The sequence below is a fragment of the Triturus cristatus genome, chromosome 12 (genome assembly GCF_964204655.1).
Source record: "Triturus cristatus chromosome 12, aTriCri1.1, whole genome shotgun sequence".
Classification (NCBI taxonomy): Eukaryota; Metazoa; Chordata; class Amphibia; order Caudata; family Salamandridae; genus Triturus; species Triturus cristatus.
In genome coordinates, this window is record NC_140595.1 from 50467727 (window position 1) to 50490538 (window position 22812).

At 46.0% G+C, this 22812-nt stretch overlaps 1 protein-coding gene across 1 annotated transcript in view; it reads left to right on the forward strand.

Annotated features, from left to right (window-relative positions):
• The window catches only part of ZFR2 (zinc finger RNA binding protein 2), a 701383-nt gene that overhangs the window by 262967 nt on the left and 415604 nt on the right, over positions 1-22812 (forward strand). The window contains exons 7-9 of the mRNA XM_085639486.1: positions 2851-3106; positions 7218-7399; positions 22343-22462. Coding sequence (XP_085495612.1) covers positions 2851-3106; positions 7218-7399; positions 22343-22462 — 558 coding nt within the window. The remainder of the gene's footprint in view (positions 1-2850; positions 3107-7217; positions 7400-22342; positions 22463-22812) is intronic.

Sequence of the window (22812 nt, forward strand, 5' to 3'; positions counted from 1 at the left end):
ACACAGTGGGCAGGGCAGTGAGTTCAATGGTGACCCTGCAAAGGCATGTTTGACAACCGGATTCTTCAAGATGTTCAGGTGGCATTGATGGACATGCACGGACCTGGGACTAAAGGCAGGGTTGGAAGTTTTGAGGTTTTTCAAACGGTTTTAATTTCTGCCAGTGTCAACCCACCCAACCTATTTAGCCACAGAACCAGATGCTTTGCCAGTATAGAGACATGAGAAAAGGTTGGCAAGCCCAGCAGCCCTCCTCCTTCCCTGTGCCTCTCCAAAAGCCGCTTTAGCGTCCCTTTGAATGAGCATGCACAACAAGTTGGGGAATGGGTCTCCTCCTTACTACAGGCCTGGAAGCCCATACCTTTGTACCAGTGGGTCCTACAACCAGTATGCTCTACCCTTTCAACAGACTCCTCTTCATATCTACCCCCTCCCCCACCTGCGGAAACTTCAGTCGCAAGATCATCTGCCGATCTCGAAGCAGGCTGCGGCAGCCTTGTTTCATAAAGCAGTGGTGGCGTTGTCCCAGACTCAGAGATTGGGCAGATGGACTATTCTGTGTACTTACTGATTCCCAAGATGTGTGGCGGGCCTCAGGAACTTGTTCTTGTGGAATGAAAAGTTCAATATAATATCCCTAGCTCAGGTTCTTATGGTGTTTGAAGAGGGCTTGCTTGACACATATTTTAACATCCTAATCTGGCATTTGCACAGAAGGTACCTGCATTTCGTGGTAAGGTCCACGCAGGACTAGTTTGCAGTCCTCTCGCACAAACTGACATTGGTACACTAAGCCTTAACCAAAGTGATGCCGGTGTTTGCAGCCTATCTGAGAAGTTGTGGGTCTCTATGTTCCTAAACCTGCTGTCGGTGCTTAGTTTGTTCTGGTGGATTCTGGTGCTCTGCACCGGCACTTATTTGTCAACACCAGCACTTATGACAGTCTGCCACATGGTGGCACTGTTTGTTTGATCTAGAGATTAGTGCAATAACAGTTGTTTATTAATTAACTATGCATTAAAAATGACTGATACCTGCCGTCCAAGCCATTCTTACTGCTTTGGGAGCCTGAAATAGTCTGCATTGTCAAACTTGTAAGTGTGTGATATCAGTAGTTGTGTTAGTACCGTCATTGGCAGCGCTGGCAGGGGCAATGGGAGGTGCAAGCTGAAGTGGCCTCCTGACGAGGGCCCTAGCACTTTTTAAGTTCTGCTGCTGGTCAAGGCTAGTTCCGTGCAAATGTGTCAGTTCACCTGCAGGCAAGAGCCTCCCTGGTGTTCCATTTGGGCTTCTCCTTCAATGTGCCTAAGTTGCCCCTAGAGCCCTCTCATTGTCTCCTATTGAAAAGGGCAATACTGGACACATCATCCTCCGGAGCCTTTTCCCCCCTGCTTTACGATGTCCTCCTCTTACTATTCCTTTACCCGGGTGAAGGTACTACTTTGAAATCCATTTAACAGGTGAGAAATTCGTAGTTAGAAGTAACCCTCAGAAGAAAAGGCCTTTGGTAGCAATCTTTCTGGTGGATACCCTGCTGCAGATTTCTCACTGATGCTTCCCTCCTCCCCCTCTGAAGGAATGTTATAAATCACCAATAATGTTAGATTTTTTCACTGAAACACCTCAAATTTATCTGTCCCTTACTAGTCTCTGCTTTTAAGTCCACAAAATAAATGAACCACGAACTGACGTGGTGAGCATTATATTACTCCGTTGACGTCACGCTGGCCTCATTTCTGGTGTTGAGATGTAGCCAACGCCCTGGACCAGCATAAGAGCTAAAAAAAAAGTTTTGAAATTCAGTGGTGTCTGGGGATTAGTCACTGAGCCGGAAATGTGCAGGTAGAGAGTACACACCAGAAATATCATTAGCAAAGGTAAGTAACTTTTTATTTACCACATTCAGATGCCAGGGAGCCTGGCTGAGATGGCAATATCCACTTTCACTAAAATAGGGGTACCCTTTGGATGGCTCCCTGATGTTAGTGATCAGTTCAGATTTTGACAAAGCATAAATTTATTAACGTTAGTACCTCCAGTGGTTGACATTATTTCTGAGCTCAGCGCGCTAAAAATCACAGCGGTACACCAGAGTATGAGGCATGGGGCATAGCATTTCAAAAGCCCCTCAGTCGACATCTGTCCAACAGAAACCCAATTTGTTCCTTACTTCCAACAAATGCTCCACTGGTGTGAACTATTAAAGAGGTCTAGTTTGATTTTTTTTTTTTTTTTAATGCTGAGAAGCATGTAATTGCCCCCAAAGGGAAATGAGCAATGCCTGTTTATTGTAAAATCTTAATGCCATCTTCTCGTGATGCTGGTACCCAAGCTTTCCAGGTTGTCTGCTTGAAAGTGTGGGCAGCATAGGGTTGGTTATATGTGAAAAATACCTCATTTGAACTCTTTTCCCATTTTCCTTTAAGCCTTTATTCTGAATAATTTGCTTCATGTTACTCAGTCCTGCAGAGCTACTTCTCTGCATGTTAAATTCCTGTCTTTAATCTTTTCTCTCCATAATTGGTATTTCTTGCCTCCTTTTTTGCCCAATAATATTCTTCTATGTTTTTGACTCAGCGTAGACCTTCTTTTCTTTTTCTTATTCTATTTAATTTATTTTTCATTTGAACATTTAATGAAAATATGTATTTACTTAAAAAAAATTGTTTGGACTCTTGCATTTCTTTTAATTCTACAGTCTACTGAGGATGAGATTGAGCTGTTAACAGTGAGCCACATTAACCTCGCCTGCTTTTTAACTTTCACTTGTGCATGACTGTCTTTTTGCTTCTGATGTTTGTAATGTGTATCTTGAATTGTGCACTTCATTAGATCCTATTTATGTTTCAGGTGGTGAAGTTACACACAAAGCTAGGGAAACCCATTCCCTCGCTAGATCTAGTCCTAGGGAACTCTGTGTCAGATGCTGCCACTACCACCACTCTTAGTACTACTACAACTATCATCTCCCCAACAAGTAAGCCTGCTCAATCCACTACACCCATGTTACAATCACTGCCAGTCGTCACAACAGTCAACAGCACCAGCAATGCAAGCAGACCCTCACCATTGACGAAACAGGCCCCATCTAAGATCACACTTGTAGGTAAGTTTCTTTACTGTGTGACTTTGAAGATTAAAATCAAATCAAGAAGCTGCATTATAAGCTCAGTCACTATTGGCATAATAATACGCGTGATGTGAATCCGCATTAGTCACAAACCGCAATGCATCTGCACCATTAAGTAAAGCTTTAGCTGAGTCTTTGCAGCGCTCCCTGTTTTTTTGTGGAATCGGCTAGATGCTAAATTTGGACTTACCCTGTCTTCGATCTCTACTGCTCGGGGTGTCTGCTCTGTGTCTTGGACAAGTTATTTTCATTTTTGGCATTTGCTGGTTTTTTAACTTTGTCTAGGTTTTAGCTATCTGTGCCCTCCACCCAATCATAAGTTTATGAAACCACTACGTTACCTAAGGGCTATACAATACCTTGTGATGTACTCTTGTTCTTTTGTTTAGGCTCCAAATCTGTTTAATTCTTTCAGGTGATTTTTCCTAGTACTACTATCTGGTTCCTTTTTCTCGTTGATCTTGGAGAGCTACTCTGGCTTGTAATTGTGCGAGTTATTTTGAGGCTCTATTATCAAGACCGTATTTCTCAATTTATTGAGATATTATAGCCTCTAGTGATGATGTGTATGGCAGTGGTTTGTGGAGAGTAATTTAGAAGTGGTTGATTGGGTAGGGCAAGTGGGTGATGGCAATTGGATCTGGAAGGGTGCAGTATGTGTTGAAGGAGAAAAGGGAGGAGAGGCGGAGTCTGTAAGGAAGGGTCATAGTTTTTACATATATTTTACAATTTTTACGATGTGACATTGCAATGTTTTCTACAAAATTCTTGCGCTGCTGTGTTTGACACTTAGAACACACAAAAGGTGATGGGAGGAATGTTTGCAGTTTGTCTAATTAATTCCAATTGCTCAGAGTAGCATTCTCTCCCATTGTTCCTTTGCCCACCAAGCCATCCCAATTTGGATCCAGCCATATGAAGGTCAGTCGTGATCCTGCTCCAATAGCAAAAGTCCAGTGTTCACTATGCCACTGGAACCAAGCTGTACCTGGCTGATGAGCCCTAATAAGGGTGAAACTGGTCATGGGTTGCTTGTGTTCAAGTTCAGGGAGGACCCTGCCTGGCAGTTCAGTTTAGACTGTTCCCATTAGAGTAGGGTCTGTTCCTTGTGCTGCCCTTTGGAGCCTGAAGTCAGGGATCGCAAGGACAGTGCCAGGGCTTGCTGTGGACAAAACAGGGGTCACAACTGCGACCCCCGAATGACGTCCATGCAGGCCAGGTGCCCTTCAGACAGAAACACAAGTAACCACACACTACTTTTGGTCTTGTTAGGCCTCTTCTGGATGCATAACCTGAGTCCTCTGGCACAATAAGCATGGGTCCCACATATGGGTTTACTACCCTACTTAGGGCAGCTGCTGCAACAAACAGCATTCCAGTTCATCATTTTTCATGCACTTTGCCACTCTAGATAGGTACTACTCAATCAGTCCAGCAGAACTGGCAGGTGGACCTTGCATCTCTCAGAAGCCTTTTTTGTTAACTCTTCAGACTAGCTTTGCTTTGTATTTGAGTCTAAGGGTCTGTATCTAGGGAGGAGTCATTGCTTGGGAAGCAGAAGTTACCTGTAATGATATTTTTCCAGCAAGGGATCTTCCCCAGATTCAGAATTGCTCACCCCCAGCAGCCCACCCCACGTCACGCCTTTTGGATGTTCTTGTGTTGCTTATGTCTCCTGGAAAACAACGGAAGAAAAAGGGCAGTTTAAGGGCTTATCTTTCTCTCAAGAAGTAAGATCTAACAAGATGTTTTATCCAAAAATCTTTTTTGTTACATTTGAGAAGATATTGAGATTAAAAGCATGAGACAATGCAAAATCTCCATAGTGGTTAAAGCAGCAAAGATTGGATGCTTCTAATGACCCGCAAAAAACGTCCTCCCCCACCCCCCAACATCACCACCCTTTTCACCCTTTCCAGCAGACTATCTTTGAGAAACACTAAAGAGCTGTAATCTTTACAACCCTTTGGGATCCCTCTATTGTTTCCGCATGCACGCCTGTTTTATGAGAAAAGGCCAAGGATCCCTCTATTGCCCCCCACATACACACCTGTTTTATGAGAAAAGGCCAAGAATCCTGCACCTTTGGTGTAGTACTGACAAGTGGATGGTCCTGGGAAGATAGTCCAACAGAGATTTCTATAGACTATCAAAGTGGAAGTGAGCACCTTCAAGATAACAAGAAAGTCTCCCCATGATCAGGATCGACCAAAGTCATTAGAACATTGGAATGTAGAGAACACCATTGCAGACACTGGAGTAGCTCTGTGCTTATAATGGCTAGTATAAGCCCTTAGCTCCAACATTTCTATGTTTGACTTTCTGGTTCTCCCTTTTTAATTTAGAACATTCTTCTCTCAGTGGTTGGAATGTTCTCGGAGCCTTATAGCCCTTCTACCTCGAGCTAGACCGGTTGTTAAAGCCCCTCTCCCTTGTTATTTTACCTTCAGTGGATGGAATGTTCTAATAGCTTTATAGCCCTTCTACCACGGGCTATACCGGTTGGTAAAAGTTCGCTCCCTTGTTATGAGCCCTTGCCTGCGACTCAGGCCTATAACTCGGGTCCAGGGCCTTTAAAAACTGGTATAGCCCTTGGCAGTGGTGTAAGGCTTTACGATGCCACTGGGCCAGGGAGGGTGGGTCATCCTTTTCCTATTGAAATGTAGTTGCAAACCCCTGAACTGCCATGTACCAGTCAGACTTGAAAGGGCCCTTGTATACTCCAGGTCTCAAAGAGTAGTGAGTAATACAGCTCGTACTGTATTACCTTTGCCACCCCTTGACAGAATGGAACCAACCTGCGTCAGCTCCAGGAGACAAGGTGTCTCCTGTAGCACGTCATTGTCATCTGCTGTTGGGTTAATTTAAAATGTCACTCATAAATAACCACCCAGTAATACAAGTAATACACTAATGGACATCCCCTCTCATGATCTCCATCTCTGGAGTTGTGATCTGCCTGTGTTAATGCTTTTTTCCAAGTATTCATGCGAGTCCAAGCTTCCAACAAGAAGGTTGCCCATGAGTATCGTTCATAGCCTGGATATCACTCTTTTGGGACCTATGAGTCCCAATATTGCATTTTCAGACGCTGTCTTGTCCTTTGTAGCTGTAGCCTTCAGTTCTTGATTTGGTATGTAGAGAAATATATTTTAAAGGGATATACGCTTTTTGTTAATTGCTTTGCCCTCAGGGTTTAGTGGGATGTGCATCAAGGTTGCTCTCTGACGCAGTCCAGATCTTGCAGGAGGCAACTCAGGATCTTCAGTGGTGGCAAACAAACGCCAATCTGACCTGCAACAGCCCACCTTCTGTTTCCTGTCAGACTTCATGGTTGTCACAGGCCTGTCACAGCTGGGGTGATCACCCGTGAGAGGCAGAGATCAGAGCCCTCCGGAAAAGAGCCATCCCCACATTAGTCTTTTGGAACTTCCAGTGATTCATCTTGCCCATGAAAGTCTTCATGCCATTCATCAATGAAATCTGGGGGTGGTCCTCACAGACAACACTTGCATGTGTGATCCTGAAACAAGGAGGGTGGAGTGGGGTCCTGGATCTTCCCAGTTTCGAGCTATAAAACACTTTAATCTTACTAGTTCGTCTTTTAATCTGTTTCACCAGTATTTCTTATTAATCACAGATTTTATCAATGGGCAATAATTTACAGTACGCTAGCTCAAAATAACCTGAGGCCCTACCCCAGTTTAAATTTCTGATGTGGGTGATAGCTGAAGAATTTTCCAAAGAAGTTGGTTTAAAGAACACTGCCATAAACATCTGTGTTCTCCCAAGAATAAGAGCTGCTTACCATTGAGGACTGTACGTTGCTGAAACTCTACCTCATCCCATGCAGTTCCACAGTCATTATGAGTGTTTTTCAGCAGCCACCCCAAGATAGTTATTTGCTGGAAAAGCAATTGAAAGATCACTTTGTAAACTGCTATGCTTCATTAATTTTTGTACTATACATGAGCAGTTGTACATTAATAGAAAATGCCACTGTTTTATTTTGATTCAAATGCAAGAATCATAACATATGACTATTTCATATGTTCTGTGAATGATATTTACTTTATATGTTTTTCAGCCGGTACAGACCCCACTGCTGCAGTGGTCAAGCCTCAGCTGATGAGGAAGGAGCCATTGAAAGCGATACAGTCCAAGTCTGAATTGCAAATTGAAAATTTCACACAGGATGACTTTGGGGATAATCTGAGTGGCCCAGCAGTGCAAAGTGTGAATCCTATTGGACATGAGTTTGTGGAAGAGGTAATGTGTCTGAATTTTGCTACACCAAATAGGGGTTTTGGATAGGTTTTTCTAACTGCAGATTTCTCACCTTAGAACATTCCCCAGACATCAGACTGGCTCCAGAAAATCTTGAGCTGCACCCATGCTTGCTGGTAGGTGATGTTGATCAGCTCCATGTTGACTTTGTCTGTGTCAGAAGTGACGTTGCGGTCCCCTGTATGCACCACCGCAGTGTACTGACATGAGTTTCTTTCTGTTGGTGCCAACAGCGCTGATCCAGAGGAATACATGGGTCTGTTTTTTATCCACTTTATCAACCCATTTGTCAACTATTTTTGAACATTTGCTCCCAGTGTGCAGGGGACATGTCCCATCAAAACCTACAGTGTTTAAACCTTTCAGGAAATGTTTCACACAGATCTCTTTCTACGGATGATCATTTTCCTACTTCAAGACCTATTCCTCCAAGTCGGGTAAGTCCAAGAAGCACTAGAAGAAGAAGTAATCTTTGGCTTCTCCATCCAAACATTGTGCTTCTAGGTCCCGCTCCCACACTTCACCTGTAGAGCCGGTGTCCGGGCCTGCTCTGTGCTACCCCTAGTTCCCTGGAGCGACGCCCGCTCAGTTGAATGAGTTTTTTGCCGCTATGTATGCCATCGTCCGGCCTCTGACTTCCTTTGGGGAGACTTGGGACCCTAAGAAGCCGCGGGGTGCCCTGATTGGGTTACTGCTGGCGAGTTTGCCTCCTACGCCAGAGAGGCTCCCTATATCTGACCCTGGACTCAGCTTGACAACGTCTTGGGTGTCTATACCCACCCTGATGCCGATGACACTGAAAACACTGGACGACATACACATACCCAGCTCTGACTTCGAGTCAGCACTACCCCGATGCTGCTCGCCGATGACACCGGCGCCGTCCAGACCATGCCAGCCCCTGAACTTGACGCCTTAAGATAGCCCTTTATCCCCGAAGTGGGCGATGCGAAAGAGGGGTTTGACCCCTGTGAAGAGGACCCTGACCAGGAAGAAAACTGATATGAGTATCTGAGTGACACCAGCGGACTGAACACCTCCACAGACTGGCATGCTTTCCCCTCGGGCCCTGTTTTTTAGGAAGATTCATCTTTTGCAACAGTAAAGCGTAGGGCAGCTGAGGTCCTTGTCCTACACTGCCAGCAGTCAAGGTCAAGCCAAAAGTCTTGACTGAGGTGCTTCAACCAGGGTCGACCTTTGACGAACCTTTGCTTCTCTTCAATGAGGCCCTCACCAACATTCTTTTGGAGCCCTGGGCTAAACCCTGCATGGAGCCTCCTGTGCATCGCATGATCACCTGTTATCACCGTCCCGCCCCAGGAGACCTAGCATTCTCCAGTATTGGGGTGTCTTTCATAGATTCACATGCTTGAATATTCCCCGTCGTTGAAGTGGGAGTCCCACGGTACATAACATAGCAATGTAGCAATAACATAAGCCTAATAGGCATAAAAGAAAGTAAAACCATAGAGTTTTTATGGATAGACAACTTGTCACATCTATAACATATTACTGTCATTATGTTTTAGTCCAAAATCCAGCCAATCAGGCGTCCGCACCCTCTAGAACCTTCTCCCCAGAGGCTCAGGCCCTCAGATTTTCTACCGCACGTCGTGTGAAGGGAGTCTCCCTGAGCTTGCTCAGTTTTTCTTCTCATATCTCCTCAGAAGATTACCTCTATGATGTCTACTTCCAAGAAATCCCTCTTCAGACCTTGTGGAAGTTGTGGTAAACTGAGGCTTCATTCTGAAGACCCTCACAAAAAATGTATTTATTGCTTATATCCTGAACGTCAGGTAAAAGATTGTAAAATTTGTAGGACCTTCTCTCAGAAGACTTTAAAAGACGGTGAAGGGCGTCTCCTTCTGTGGCTACAGAAGTTGAAGACTTCAGAGAATCCTCTTTCAGATGTGGAGAGTGTGTCTTCAATCAAAACTGCTCCCTCCTTGAAGAGAACAAGTGACTCTCAGAAGGTTTCTCCGAGACCTAAAGTGGTGAAGAAACATGTTGATAAGCTCTCTATCCAACCTTCAACTTCAAAAGGGGTGATTCACCCCCCCCCCCCCCCCCCCCCCGGAGCCTATCTGAATCCTTTAAGCCCCCAAGATCTGATTCTCAGGCGTCAAAGACTCCATCTGCGCAGTTTTTACCTCAGAAACTGCCTCTCTCGTCGACGAGTTCATCAACGCTGCCGTCGTCGCATCTACGTCGACGACTTAGACTTCTATGTCTATGAAGCCGGCTATGATCCTGTCGTCGGCATCTTCACCGTCGACGTTGGTATCTGTTAAGGTGAGACCCATTTCGTCTACAGTGCCTTTAACTTGATCGACGACGGCAAGCAAACATAGAAAAAAGCATATGTCGTCGACGGTGGCTTCGTCGTCGACGGTGGCTTCGTCGTCGACAGTGGCTTCGTCGTCGACGGTGGCTTCGTCGTCGACGGTAGCTTCGTCGTCGACGGTGGCTCAACGACGACTTTTATCGTCAGCAACAAAGGCTACGACTCGCATCTATAGATCTGAAACCTCTAAAGGCTTCAAGCTCTTTGCTTCAACGACGACATTCCACTTTGGATACCCTAATGCCAATTAAAAATATTTCTCATCCTCCAGAGGTGCTATTTACATCTGACGATGAGGAATCCGAGGATGACCGATTTCGGGCTGCTCGCAGTCCATCTGAACTTCTAATAAAGTGTCAGGAATCTGATGATGATGACGACTCACAAGAGGACGATTTCTCTACTTGTGACACACACCCGGCGCAAGAACTTCCTATGGCACTACTGCCTTTAAGTCTTATTTCCAACCTCCAATATATGTTGGATGATTACAACCGCCGTTTTCCATGTTCTGTGCAGACTTCTACAACGCCGCAGGTACCGCCACAGCCTTTTTCAAATAAGGACTCAGTGGCCACACCTACGTCGGCGACAAGAGTTCAACATCTTGCAGTTCCTCAAATCATAGAGGAAGACATTGTCGACGAGCAGGATGATGACGGTGACAAAGAAGAAGGTGATCTGGATGACAGATCCCTTCTTTTTTAATGGGACAACTATCAAATACAAATGCCATCTCCTGCTAATCCAGCTCCTTTGGATTCTCCACCGGTCGACATTGGTGGTTTTCATTTGCTCATGGAAAGAGCAGCTAAGAGATTCCACCTTCCTATGATCAGCAGGGAGGAAGATTGTTTCCTATATGATTTTAAGGATCAACCTCAAAAACAAGTCTGTTGTATTCCAATTATTGATTTTATCTGGCAAGAAGGCCTCAAGCTATTGCAAACTCCTAACTCCATTCCAGCTATCCTTCCTAGGATAGATAAAAAATACAAAGCCCCTCCAAATTCTCCTGCTTGTTTGATTTCGCAAACACAGCCTGATTCCATCGTTACTCAGGCAGCTCAGCGTCGATCCAGAAACCCATCGTCTCCATTGCCTGCACCGCCAGATCGAGAGGGTCGACGCCTGGATGGTGTAGGAAAGACATTTTCCACTATGGCTGCAACTACAGTACGTGCGGCCAATTGTTTAGCGATCTTGGGCCGTTACGACCGCCAAATGTGGTCAGACATTTCATCTCTTATAGACCTTATCCATGAAGTGTCTAGGCCAGAGGCATTAAAAATTCTCCAAGAGATGGAAAGAATTTCCGCGTAAATTATTGATTGCGCTGTTGATGTATCCTCCACTGGTTTCCGTCTTTTGGCTGGTGCAGCAGTCCTCAGGCGTCAGGACTGGTTACGGGCCACGTCTTTCGGTCAGGAGGTACAGACAAAAATACTGGACATGCCTTACGACGGTGAATCATTGTTTGGCCAGCATATAGACGATGCCCTTCAAACAATTAAGAAGGACACTGACACTGCTTGTGCTCTTGGGTCTTTACAGTTCAAAAAGCAGCCTTTTCGAGGCGCAAGAGGTCGTGGCTCCTCTTCTTCCTTTCAAGGAAATTCTAATCAGTACAGACAAGGTCAAAACCGCTACTCCTCCCAGAATCAGCAGTCATGTAGGTAACAGCATTCTTCCACCTACAGGCAATACAGAGGAAAATCCTCTTACAGAGAAAAGGATTCCTCCAAGAAACAATGACTCTCACCACACACCGTCGTAAAATCCTCCTGCTTTTTCAAATCTTGGAGGTCGAATCTCCCACTTCTACTCCAAATGGTCACAAATTACTACAGATGAACGGGTTCTGGATATTGTGCGCAGGGGACACGCATTGGAATTCGTAAAGATTCCTCCTAATACTCCACCAAGAGGTTCTCTCCTGCTCACCTAAAAGAACTTTTTAATCAGCTGAAAATTTTATTAAGAAAGGGCGCGGTCGAAGTGGTGCCAAAACTACAGAAGGGCAGGGGGTTCTATTCAAAGTTCTTCCTCATACAGAAAAAATCGGGAGAATGGCGCCCCATTTTGGATCTACGGGCCCTGAACAAATACATCAAAAAACAAACTTTTTGCATGTTGTCCCTTCAAGAAGTACTTCCTTTTCTATCCCAAGGAGAGTATATGACAACTTAGGATCTTCAGGATGCTTATTTTCATCTTCCCATACTGCCGAGACACAGAAAATTTCTCAGATTCAGAGTGGCCGGAAAGGACTTTCAATTCAAGGTTCTTCCATTCGGCCTTCGTTCCGCTCCCCGAGTGTTTACAAAACTGCTTGCACCGGTGGCAGCTTACCTTCGTCTACCAGGAGCACAAATCTTTCCATACTTAGACGACTGCCTACTGAAGGCAAAGTCGTTCGAACTGGCATCCAAACAAACTCTTTTCTGCAGGTCCCTCTTCAAATCTCTGGGACTCACATTAAACATGGACAAGTCTCAGTTTCTCCCAGCTCAAAACAGACTGTTCTTGGGAGCCATTCTAGATACCAGGCAAGAGAAAGCTTTTGTGTCGCACGAAAGACGCCAACGTCTTCACAATCTAGCGACTTCTATCCATCTAAAAGAGTCCGTTTCTGTCCGATAGTTGAAATCTTTCCTAGGGATGTTGTCCTCGTGCATTCCTCTAGTCCCTCACTGCCGTCTGAAAATGAGACCTGTCCAGGAGGAATTGGACAAACAATGGGCTCAAGTCTCAGGAACTTTCAACGACTTAGTCAGTCCCACATCGACTAAAGAGAGCTCTTTTATGGTGGACTCACGAAGAAAATATCTCCTCAGGGCGTCTGTTTTTGGCGGACACTCCACATTTCACCCTCGCTACCGATGCATCACTCGAGGGTTGGGGCACCCACTTACAAGGATTGACTGTGAAAGGCAAGTGGACTGTGTAGGAGAGTAGGGTCTGCTTTCTATGTTCACCCCCACTTTTTGCTTTTGCTTTACTGGTTTTCGACTTAGATGTGGCTGTGGGCCTGCTAATCAGACCCACAGCCCTGCTGTTCTCTCTCTAAATTAATACTATGTACTTTAGGTACATAACCCATTTGGATAGGATCACCTTATTGGTCCCTGTACAGTGTACCCTAGGTACCCAGGGCATAGGTGTACCCTAGGCCTACCAGGGGCTGCAGCATGTATTATGCCACCCCTGGCCTGGCCTTCCATTTTGACACAACTGGCTGATCACTCAGCTGGGGCAAGGTCGTGTAATCACCCCTTGCTTAGGTGTAGTATTCCTATACCTAACTTACATATAGACACATGTGTACCTATCAGTCACTCCTATGGCAGGCCTTAACAATCCTGGAGGCAGAGTGCTTGGTAACATGTGAGATGGTGCTCTAGCATGAGCTGAGCCTGTCTGCAGGTTTCGGAACCAAGTCCTTATAGCTGTTCTATGATATAGCCTACCATATACTCTTAAAGTGCCTTTAGTGTATTGGGGCAGGGTGGGCTGAAAGGAATGAGACATGCCTGGAGCACACAAGGTGTTCCTTGCATAGTCCAGTTCAAACCGGCGCTGGGGCACTCCAGCCCCAGCTCTGGCGCGAAACTGGACAAACGGAAGTGGGTGTAACCACCCCCTCCCAGGTCCCACCCATAAGGCGTGACCTAGCAGGTATCCCAGCCCCCCAGATTAGTATAAGAGTGGGAGTTGGGCCTCAAGACTTTAGATTATCCTGAACCTGCAAACTTGAACAGAAACTCTGGACCTTCGACATTCGACGAAAGAAGAAGACTGAAGAATCTCCCTTGTGGCCAAGGAGTGGCTACCCTGTGCAAACAGGCACCATCAAGAGACTACCCTTTGCTTTGCCCACGTTCTACGAGGAACCGCCTGCAGAGCCCGACCAGAGCCTTGACTTCCAGACTTCTCCGACCCTGATCCACAGCAGAGCTGAGATCCGTGGAGGCGACGAGCGACGTGGGACCGGCTACCTGGGAAAAGTGGCTAGTAACTTCAAGCGCAGCTTCTGAGGCACCCTCGAAGTTGTGCACCGGGGATTGAGAAGCCCCAACCACCATCTGCACCGAAGATCAGCCCCCCACACTCCACGAGTCCTGCGTGGGGCCCTTCTGCATTTTCCTGCTTGCCGCGTCTGTCCGGTTGCTTGCCCGCTGGCTAGTGGCCTTTGTGACGACGCACCCTGAAATCTTCTGCGCTGGTTTGGCTCCTCCAGACTGGCTCCCGCTTCTCTGCAAAGAAGAAGCACCCCAGACCTTCCTGGTCTGCACCAGAAGCAAGTCCTCCGTTCTTCGTGGGTTCCGCTTGCCAAGGCTTGGTGAGTCCTAGTCCAACTTCGACGCCGCCGACAGCAAGAGCCTTCGTGGGACAGCTCGCCTCCTGGTCCTGGTCGTCCTCGACGCTTCCTGGTCCTCCTGGCTGCAGCGACAAGCTTCACCTTCACCTGCAATCTTCACGACATCGCCTGGTTCCTTCCTGGTTCCACGTGGTCACTGGCTAGTGACCTTGACTCTGTCCCTTCTGCTTGCAGGTCTCCTCTCTTCTTGATCCCAGCCTTGGGATCCACCGAACACTCTTCATTGACTGCCTGTCAGCATCTTTCTTCAGGCATCCATAGGAGTCGACGACGAAAACCGACGCAACTTCACCCCTATGCACCCGCAGCCTGTGGGCTAGGTAACTTGGGTACTCCGGTGCTCATCAGGATAGTGACTATCCTAGTGTCTAGTTTTCCAGTCTCGACTTCCTAGCTACTCCGGAAGTGTCCTAAATCTATCGTTTTCTAAACTGTACTATTGCTAGTGACTTTTATGCATTACGCGTGAGTGTTTCCACTCTGCACACGAATCCCGTGGGCCTCCCACTTCCTAACTAACGCTAGTGTAGTGTAGCCCCAGCGATTCCCTAGGCCTAGGCCTATTCTATTTCCGTGACAGTGGTCCTTATACCACTTACTTAGTATATGGTTTGCGTGGCCCCTAGGGCCTAACTGTATTACTTACCTGTGTGACTTAATGTATGCATAAATAAGACTGTGTTGTACTTACCTCTAATCTCATAAAGAGTGCTGAGGGTTTGACTAGAATAAATACACTTTATTTTATATATATATCTGTTGTGGTGTCCTTTCATTTGGTATTCAAGGGATTATATATGGTATCACAGCTGGCTTCACATGCCATTCAGAGTTTAGCCTAAGACTGCTCTTGTCCATGCTACCACTAGGATAGCTGGTCTATAAGATTGACTTTACAACCAATCACCATAAGGGTATTTGGACTGATATAAGGTGTACACTAGAACTAGTGACATCATACATCAGGCCAACTTCTCACAGACCGCTCAACAAAAAACAAGACACATCAACCTTTTAGAGTTACTGGCCATTTTTCTGGCTCTGAAAGCTTTCCGAACCATCATTAAAGGAAGCTCGGTGTTGATCTGTACGGACAACACAACGTGCATGCACTACATCAACAAACAGGGATGCACAAGGTCCGTCTTGTTGTCCCTTCAGGCTCAACAAATTTGGAATTGGGGATTCAACATCACATCGTCCTCACAGCAGTTCATGTTCCGGGAGCGTCAAACAATCTTGCGGATTCCCTAAGCAGATCGTCCACGACCAATCACGAATGGGAATTGCACCAACCCATTCTGGATCACATTTTTCAACTTTGGGGTCCCCCAAATCAGGATCTGTTCGCAACATATCTGAACCGCAAGTGCCTGTTCTCCGCAAGTTGGCTTTCCCAACCAAAGCCCTGCGGGAATGCTTTTTTGATGAACTGGTCAAAAATATATGCTTACGCTTTTCCACCAATACCTCTAGTCCCAAGGTTCTGCGGAAAATGAAGAAGGAACCCTGTCACATTATTCTTATAGCCCTCCAGTGGCCTCGACAAATCTGGTTCACGGAACTCCTGCTCCTGTCTCAGTGCGACCCGATCATTCTTCGCCCTCTTCCAAATCTTCTGACCATGGAACACGGGCAAATTTGTCATCCCGATCCAGCATCTCTACGTTTAGCGGCTTGGAACCTGAGCACTATGAATTTGTAAATTTGGACATTCCTTTAGATTGTAGAGAGGTCTTGGCTAAGGCTAGAGCACCTTCAACTGTGAAAACATTTAAACTCTAATGGAAACGATTCTGTCTATGGTGCAATGAAGCTCAAGTACATCCTATACATTCCAAGCCAGAACAGCTTTTGCCTTTCCTTTTGCACCTAGCAATATCAGGCCTCTCGTACTCTACCCTTAAGGTTTTCCTAGCAGCAATCTCACGATTCTGTCAAGATGGCTCTAACTCACTTTACTCGTCAAGAGTAATTCAACAATTTTTCAAGGGTCTTTTTCGAATATTTCCTCCGATACGTCGACCACCTCCACCTTGGCATCTAAACATTGTATTGGCACAGCTCGTGAAACCACCATTTAAGCCAATCCATAAGGTCAGTCTCAAATATGTTACTTGGAAGACTTCTCTACTCCTGGCTCTTACATCCTTCCGCCGGGTCAGTGACTTGCAGGCGTTTACCACTAAACCACCTTTTCTTCAATTTACTAAAGACACTGTCCTGCTCCGCACCAATCCGGCCTTTATCCCCAAGGTGCCACCGGATTTCCACCTCAATGAGCCTGTTGTTTTAAAAACATTTTTTCCAAATCCTCAAACTCCTGCAGAGAAAACGCTTCATTCTTTGGATGTCAAGAGATGTCTCAAATTTTACCTGCAGAGAACAGCTACTATTCGTAAGAATGACCAACTCTTTGTGGCCTACGGACGGATGCGAAAGGGTCATCCGGTCACCAAACAAACTATAGCACGCTGGATATCTTCTACTATTGCCTTTTGCCATCAACAGGCTGGAAAACCACTTGTATCAACCGTTCTAGCGCATTCCACCAGGAAGGTTTCTTCTTCTACTGCGCTATTTGCTGGGGTGCCTCTTCAATACATCTGCAGAGCTGCAACATGGTCCAGCAGACATACCTTTACGAGACACTACTGTCTGGATGCTGCAGACAACACGGACACAGCTGTGGGACAGGCAGTCCTTTGTAATCTTATTAGATAAGGTGAGCCTCTGATGCTTCCCTCCTCCTGTATACAAGGTACATTTATTATTTAGTTATGTATATATTATATTTTATATGTCTATAGTCTTTTGCACTGGGTATTGCTATTGCTTTGATTCTTATGTACCTTGTAATATTCTGATATCACTGCTCACTACTCTTATTCAAGCATGTGAATCTACGAAAGACACCCCAACACTGGAGAAGAACAAAAGTTACTTACCTGTAAACTGTGGTTCTCCAGTATTGGTGTCTTTCATAGATTCACATGCGACCCACCCACCTTCCATCAGAGGCTCCAATCATGTATTTGACTATTATGTCACTCTTGTGCTACGAAAATCTGAGGGCCTGAGCCTCTGGGGAGAAGGTTCTAGAGGGTGCGGACGCCTGATTGGCTGGAATTTGGACTAAAACATAATGGCAGTAATATGTTATAGATGTGACAAGTTGTCTATCCATAAAAACTCTATGATTTTACTTTCTTTTATGCCTATTAGGCTATGTTATGTACCGTGGGACTCCCACTTCGACGACGGGGAATATTCAAGCATGTGAATCTATGAAAGACACCAATACTGGAGAACCACAGTTTACAGGTAAGTAAGTTTTGTTCTTCTCTCCTAGCATCCCTCTCTGGACAGTCTGGTGATGCAGGCCTTCACAACCAAGGTCAACCCAGACAGGTTCCCTTCCACCCCACCAGACAGGGCAGGGCATCCAAGAGGCTGAATACTTTTGCGAAGAGAATGTTCGAGGCATATGAGCTGCAGATTGTACACTATGCATAGTTCGCCATCTGTTGTTGGGCTTCGGATGTCTGCATGTTGTTTTTGTCTTCGAAGAAGTGTTGCAGTGATGAGACCGGTGACTCCTCCTTCGGTGGACAATGCGCATGGACATCGGCTCCATCATTAGATTGTTTTTTTCCTCCATCGGGTTCGGATGTGACCTGCTGCGCTCCAGGTCGGTGTCGTTATCGAACCCCCTTTTGACGCGCAATCACAACTAACCAACGGTATTGTCTCGATCGCGTACTTGCTACGCGCACCCTCGACAACTTTCGTATAACTTCGACGGAGTTCGACGTGGGCCGCTGGGCCTACCTGCGCCGGTAGAGATGGACGTCGATGAAACGGACTCTCTTTAAGAAATGTCCACAGTGTGGTGCTAAGTTTCCACACTCGGACCTCCATCCTATCTGCAATCTGTGCCTCTCTCCAGAACATCGAGAGGACGATTGTGAGGTCTGTCTCTCCTTCAAGTCCAAGAAGACCATCCGGGATCGTCAAGCTCGACGCCACGAGATGTCCCGAGGCACAGGTTCCATTCCGGACATCTTCCATCCAGTGTCCCGATAGCCTTCCGGAGCCAGAACAGGAAGAACAGGTCCCGGACTTCGAAGCAGACGTCTCCGATGCCGAAGATGACATCACTCTGGCTCAAAGGGACGTGAGTATCGAAATGCCTGCCCCACCCAAGCCCATACCAACGGCTCTGGTGACTCCTTCGGGCTCAGGTCCACATAGTTCGAAAACTTCGAGCGCCCCGCCTCCGGCACCGAAGGACAAAGAAAAGCCTTCTGGTTCAAGCCAACCACCCGGTTCCGGAAAGCCCTCTTCGGCACCGAAAGCTCAGCCGGTCGAGTTGCCGGCACTGGGAAAACATTCAGCACCGAAATCGGCAAAAGATCCCTCGGCACCAAAACAGCCCAACAAGCCATCGGCGGCGAAGCACCCCAATAAGACACCGGCACCGAAGCAGCCGGATAAAACCCCGGCCCGAAGCACACAGAAAAGAAATCGGGACCAAAGCACACAGAAAAGACCTTGGCACCGAAAACTTCAGAGCCAAGAACATTAAAGAACAAAACTCCTCAACAAACACCTCCGGAGCCGAAACAACCCACACCGAAGGCCTCGGAACCAGGGAAAGCTTCTGTACCGGACACTGTGCAGAAACATCCAAAAACCGTTTCCAAGGACAAATCTTCGACGCCGAAGAAGCCTATCGTTTCAGAAGAACTTTTCTTTCCTGATCCAAAACAAACTACCATCTTTATTCACCCAAAGACTGGTCAAATAGTCACCAAACTACCCACAAAGAGGAAACCAGAACATTTGCCACATGCTCCAGTTCCTCCAAAGAAATTACATATAGCTACTAATACCTCACCACCACCTTCACCTCCACCACCAGTTAACCCTAGTTTACTTATTTCACCAGCACACTCTCCACACCCAGAGGATAGTGATGATTCACATGGGGATGGGCAAGAAGATGAAGATGAAGATGTAGTACCATTGGACTCTGAAGATCCTAATGATCCACCACAGGATCCAGATCCATGGCATGATTATAATACGGATCCTGATCTAACCAATGATTCGGATTTCTACCCCTCAAAACCATCTCCGCCAGATGACAATGTGGGTTTTGCCCAGCTCTTCAATAGGGCCGCCACATACTATAAGGTCAAACTACAGACAGATCCTGTAGAAGAGGATTTTCTACTGGAGACTTTTGACCAACCACAAAAATCTACTCGCATCTTACCCATGTTACAAGGCCTTTTTAGACACGCTCCTGAGGTGTTCCAAGACCAGGTTAGAGATAGGGTTCTTAACCCCAGAGTAGATAAGAAATAAGAAGCAGCTACCACTGATCCTATATATATATCAAGGGCAAACTTCCCTTAGATTCGCTGGTGGTAGCCAATGCACGCAAGAGGTCTAACTATCAGGGGTCAGGTGACACACCACCTCCTGATAAGGAATCTAAATTATTAGACGCATCAGGTAAACGTATGGCATATCAAGCTGCAAACTCTTGGAGAATAGAAAACACCCAAGCCCTTCTAGCAAGATACGATAGGGCCCACTATGATGAGCTGGAAAAGCTCATTCAACATCTACCTCAGGAATATAAGGACAAAGCTAGTGACCTTATACAGGAAGGCAAACTGATAACCAATACATCCATCAAATGCACACTCGACGCAGCAGACACCGCGTCCCGTGCAATAAACACCAGTGTTTTGCTACGCAGACACGCCTGGCTGAGGGTATCTGGATTTAAACAGGAGGTACAAAATACCATCTAAATCAACCTTTTGATCAGGAGCACCTATTTGGCCCTGCAGTCGACGCATCTTTAGAAAAGATTAAAAAAGACACGGAGACCGCAAAGTCTATGGGAGCTTTACAGTTAGCATCTGAAAGAGGTTCCTTTCATCGCTCTTTCTCTAGAGCAGGTTCCAAGACAATTACGTCAGAACACCCGTCCTCGCCCTATAAAAGCCCCAACCAAAGCTACTTTTCCAGGGGATACAATAGAGGAGGTTACAGAGGAAACAACAACAAGGGTAGAGGCAGGGGTAGCAACACCCGCAACTCCCCTAATAACAAACAGTGTCTTCCCTACCCTTCCCCTGATCATCCCACTCCTGTCACAACAGACAAGTGGGTAAGACAAATTATCCAGTACGGTTATTGCCTGGAACTCACTTCTACGCCTCCCAACATTCCTCCAAGACAGCATCCAATGTCATCAGAACACCTAACGCTCCTCAAACAAGAGGTCTTAGCAATGGTACAAAAACATGCAATAGAGCTGGTTCCTCTGCCTCATCAGGGCACAGGGGTCTATTCCCTCTATTTTCTAATTCCAAAAAAGGACGGCTCTCTCAGGCCAATACTGGACCTCAGAAAGCTCAACTTTTACATTCTATCAGACCACTTCCACATGGTCACTTTACAAGTGCTTCCACTACTACAGCAAGGCGACTTTCTCTTCACTCTAGATCTGAAGGACGCCTACTTCCCCATTCACACGGCTCACAGGAAATATCTCAGGTTTGTGGTAGATGGTTAACACTAGCAGTTCAAGTTTCTCTCATTCGGAGTTACCACAGCGCCCAAAGTTTTCACCAAGTGCCCCGCAGTGGCTGTAGCCCATCTGAGAAGACAACAAATTCATGTCTTCCATTATCTAGACGATTGGCTCATAAAGGCAAGCTCCCACAGCAGATGTGTTCAACACACATTCCGTACAATACAATTGCTTCACAGTCTGGGATTCACAATAAATCTAGCCAAATCCCATCTCCAACCTTCCACACCACAACAGTATCTAGGAGCTACCGTAGGTACTTCCACAGCCCTAGCAGATCCCAATCGAGTCAGGATAGATGCTATGCAAACGCTAGCTCAAAGATTTCAGCCACAACACTCACTACCAGCAAGAGTGTTCATGCAACTAATAGGAATGATGGCCTCCTGCATTTTTCTCGTTCCTCATGCAAGACTGCAAATGCGTCCATTACAAGAGTGTCTAGCACGTCAGTGGAACCAGGCTCAAGGTCAGCTAACAGATCTGGTGTTGGTGGACGACCGCACCCATCGCTCACTGCAGTGGTGGACCACAAAAACCTTTCCAAAGGGCGGTCGTTCCTCGAGCCAGTCCCACAGAAAGTGCTAACAACAGATGCATCGATCACAGGCTGGGGAGCACATCTTCTAACCCATACCGTTCAAGGGATATGGACCCCTCAACAAAAACAATTTCACGTCAACTACCTGGAATTGTTAGCAATTTCTCTAGCGTTGAAGTCTTTTCAACCCCAACTGCTAGGGAAAGCTGTCCTAATCCGTACAGACAACATGATAGCGATGTATTACATACAAAAGCAAGGGGGACACACTCTCTCCAGTTATCCCACCTGGCGCAGGGCAGCTGGAGATAGGCCGTTCCGAGGAAGATCTACCTTCTAGCAGAACACCTGCCAGGGACACACAATCAAGTTGCGGATCTGCTCAGTCGGCAAACACAACAGATCCACGAATGGGAACTTCATCCTCAAGTTCTTCTTCCATTCTTTCACATGTGGGGACACCCAGAAATAGATCTGTTTACCACACACCAAAACGCAAAACGCCCAAGCTTCGCATCCAGGTATCCACACCCTTTGTCCAAAGGCAATGCGCTATGGATGAATTGGTCAGGCACGCAATGGTATTACTCAAGATTTTCCAGATCCAATATGCAGCCTGGCGAATATTTTAAGGGGAGGAATCTGCGGTTAGATAAAGTCTACCAGAAAAGACATTACTGAAGGTAAGCAACTTGTTATCTTAAGTTTCTTGTGTGTGTTATGATGTTTGCAGTCTTTTAAAATGAGCTCAGGTGGCAGAATCCTTAAGCATCCAAAGTATTTGTTTAAAAAAATGTAAGGCTCTATGTGTGTCTGGCAGCCTCAGATGACCTAAGTGAAAATTGGATAACATTAGTCTTGGAGTAGGGCTTTAATGTAAGGTATGCCTTTGCTAATTGATAGGGTATATGGTAACATTTTAAGATTTATAATCTGATGAAATTATGTGAATTGGCGTGAATCCTGTGATAGGGTTTACAATGTGGCATAACATGTTGCAGTATCCAAATACATCTCTGATAACATCTGATTTTAATATTTAGATCTGCAATGATGAAGGGAAAATGATTCGGTTCCACTGTAAACTGTGTGAATGCAGTTTTAATGACCCGAATGCGAAGGACATGCATCTGAAGGGGCGCAGACACCGCTTACAGTTCAAGGTGAGGGATATATGATGGGCTTGGTATAATCCAAACGTAAGTATCCCTGATTGGGCTGGCTTGCAGAAGTACTGTATCTATCCAAAAATCACACTGAAGGAAGAACCCTTACTTTGAATTATCCTAGAGAAGTTTATCCAGTGAATTTTATGGACAGTGATATAATCTTTCTAAGATGGTTCTGTCCTATCCCGACTAGAGCTGTCTAAATGTTCTATTGTTCTTTGAACTGGAGATGAGTGGCACGTCTTTGATTCTTTATGACACACATGTGTCCTAGCCAGAAACAAACTGAGGATTTTAACTGCTTACAGGAGCATCTCTGCTCCAAACCCTGCCTAAAGGAGTCC